The 2,704-nt window shown below is 32.8% G+C and overlaps 1 protein-coding gene across 1 annotated transcript; it reads right to left on the reverse strand.

Moving 5' to 3' along the window:
• Window positions 1–1,170, reverse strand: LOC128191501 (uncharacterized). Its single transcript, XM_052863601.1, has 4 exons — window positions 1,050–1,170; window positions 572–706; window positions 253–354; window positions 1–142 (listed from the first exon to the last, which is right to left on the reverse strand). Exons 1-4 carry the CDS (start codon window positions 1,089–1,091, stop codon window positions 17–19), a joined length of 405 nt encoding a protein of 134 aa, XP_052719561.1. The 5' UTR covers window positions 1,092–1,170; the 3' UTR covers window positions 1–16.
• Window positions 1,171–2,704: the final 1,534 nt, after the last annotated feature.

The raw sequence follows: 2,704 nt of genomic DNA on the forward strand, positions 1-2,704 counted from the left end.
TTTGAATTACACAATTTTAATTCAATTTCAAAGCAGGTAGTTGTCTACAGAAATGTGAGAGTCCTGCACTCATAGTGGTGAGATCCTGAGCGGTGACAGCAACTGTAGGACTGTTAGTGTCGATCAAATCAATGATGGACTTCTACAAGAACAGAGCAATCTCACGTTTAATAATGATTAATCAATTAAAATTAAGAAAATTTTCAACACTCACATGGACTTGTTAGATCTCTAAAGGACATAAGATGATACCTCGATGGCATGGAGTCCTGTTGAGGTATGTACACTTGTTTGTTGATCAGCTGTGAGCATGTATAGGTAGCAATGACGCTGTGTCTTAACGGCCAACGTGTGCTATAATGGAGTGTAACAAAATTACATAAGTATACAACAAGATATATACAAAGAAGAATGCTCAATTGGAATTCAAAGACAAAATTAATTCATTTCTACATTGTAGGGACATTAATACAAATGTTATTTGGTTTTTTTTTAAACCGTAAAGAAATAATTATTTTAAAGTTTAAAGAGGAATTAAAGCAAATAGATAAGTGAACTTCACAACAATTACCGAAGGAGCGTCATAGTGAAATAGAAAACTTTCGTTCACATTTGGTTCATGTGTAGGTCCAGTATGATGTCCATGTACATGTGTGTTATGTGAATGATGATGACCATGATGTGCAGTTGTGGTCATACCCACAGCCTATTTCAAAAACAACATAGTTTTTTTTCATGATATCATTGGCCTAATTATATTATCGTTATAATTTGAAGTAACTGGCATCTATCCCGTGTATTTTTCTTTTTAAGCCGTAATTTTCTTTCACACAGCAACTTGCATTTATTGTATCAAACTGTACGGAGTAAAAGAGAAACACAAAGCCAAAGGGTAAGAGAGAGAGAGAGAGAGAGAGAGAGAGAGAGAGAGAGAGAGAGAGAGAGAGACAAATTTCTTAGAAACACAAAGCCAAAGGATAAAAGAGAGAGAGAGAGAGAGAGAGAGAGAGAGAGAGGGAGAGAGAGAGAGAGAGTGACAAATTTCTTACCACAGACACAGTACTAATCAAGAAAAGGGCGGAGAACATCATTCTCTAAAGTATTGATTCGAATTGCGATTGTTGAAATAAGAGCAACCCTTTTCTTATATAAGTAAACGTACTCTTTCTTATCTCAATTTTGGCACGATGCTTTATTCAAAGTATACCATATTTATATTTCTTTGGGCTACGTAGTGCGTACTGAAGCACATGAAACGTGAACGAACTATTACATCCAATGTAAAGGTTCACATAGTCTAACATTGGATTCACGTTTTAGTGTATTATAGTACTGGTGTCTTATATTCCAAGCTTTTGTATATTTTCAAATTACTTCTGTGTATGTGTTTCAGAATAATTTGAATATTACTCTTTGAATAATGTTTCATGGCAAATGATTATTCAGGACAGAATCATTGTGACATAGGAACACTGTTTGCTTGATTCTGTAGTCCATGACATACATAATTACTTGCATTTCTTGAGCTTGCAGTTTAAAAAAAAATCCATGAATGCAATTATTTTAATTTTTATGTGCCCCTGGTAGATGGAAAGCTAAAAGGTTAAAATTTTTGTATGATTATGAACTTTATAAATATCACAGAGGGCGCTTGCCACCTCGAAAATTTCGTAACATTCACTCATACAACTCTGTATCATCAATCATGTACCAGATGTAAATAACTAATTATGGTTTTTGTTTTGAACCTTCAAGAACAGTTTAATTGCACTCAATATTGATAAATTATGCATTTTAGCAAACGCAATGTAAAAATAAATATGTTTCATGGTATGGTCTATGTCTATATCCCGGTATATACAGAACGTTATTGTTAGCACGTATTTTGATTCTCAATTACTTTATATCAGCAACCGTCAGAATAAACACTAAGGTAAATTACATAGGGGACATGATATTTTGAATAATAAATAAGATTTGGAATTATATTTATGCAGTCAGACAGCAGTTCATCTAATCACGCTGAGAAGAAAGGTAAATTCATGATAGTTACGTGCTTTCGTCACCTTATTTGTATAAACGATAGCTTTAACTTCGAGTTGAAACATTTTAGCATCTTTAACAAATAGTCTATGAGTTACCTATTTTAGCTACATTCAAAGTGTGCGTTCACGCTTTGAAGGACGGTATCTTTAATTCAATTGTACCTATCTTTAATTCAATTGTACCTATCTTCAAATGATTGGAAGATAAGTAATTAATTGAAGATAGGTACAATTATTTGAAGATAGGTACAAATATTTGAATATATGTTAATTTGACGTTCCATATTAATTACACTCAATATTGATAATGTATGCATTTTAGCAAACGCAATGTAAAAATGAATCTGTTTTATGGTATAATGTATGTCTATATCCCGGTATATACAGAACGTTATTGTTAGCACGTATTTTGATTCTACATTGCTCTATATCAGCAACCGTCAGAATAAACACCCAAGTAAATTTCATAGGGGACGTGGTATTTTGCATCAAGAATAAAATTGGGAATTTTATTCATGCAGTCAGATATTCATCGAATCAAGCTGAGAAGAAAGGAAAATTCATTATAGTTACGTGCTTTCGTCGCTATACTGGATAAACGATAGCTTTAACTTCGAGTTGAAACATTTTAGCATCTTTAACATATAATCTTTGAGTTA

This window comes from Crassostrea angulata, chromosome 7, assembly GCF_025612915.1.
Source record: "Crassostrea angulata isolate pt1a10 chromosome 7, ASM2561291v2, whole genome shotgun sequence".
NCBI lineage: Eukaryota > Metazoa > Mollusca > Bivalvia > Ostreida > Ostreidae > Magallana > Magallana angulata.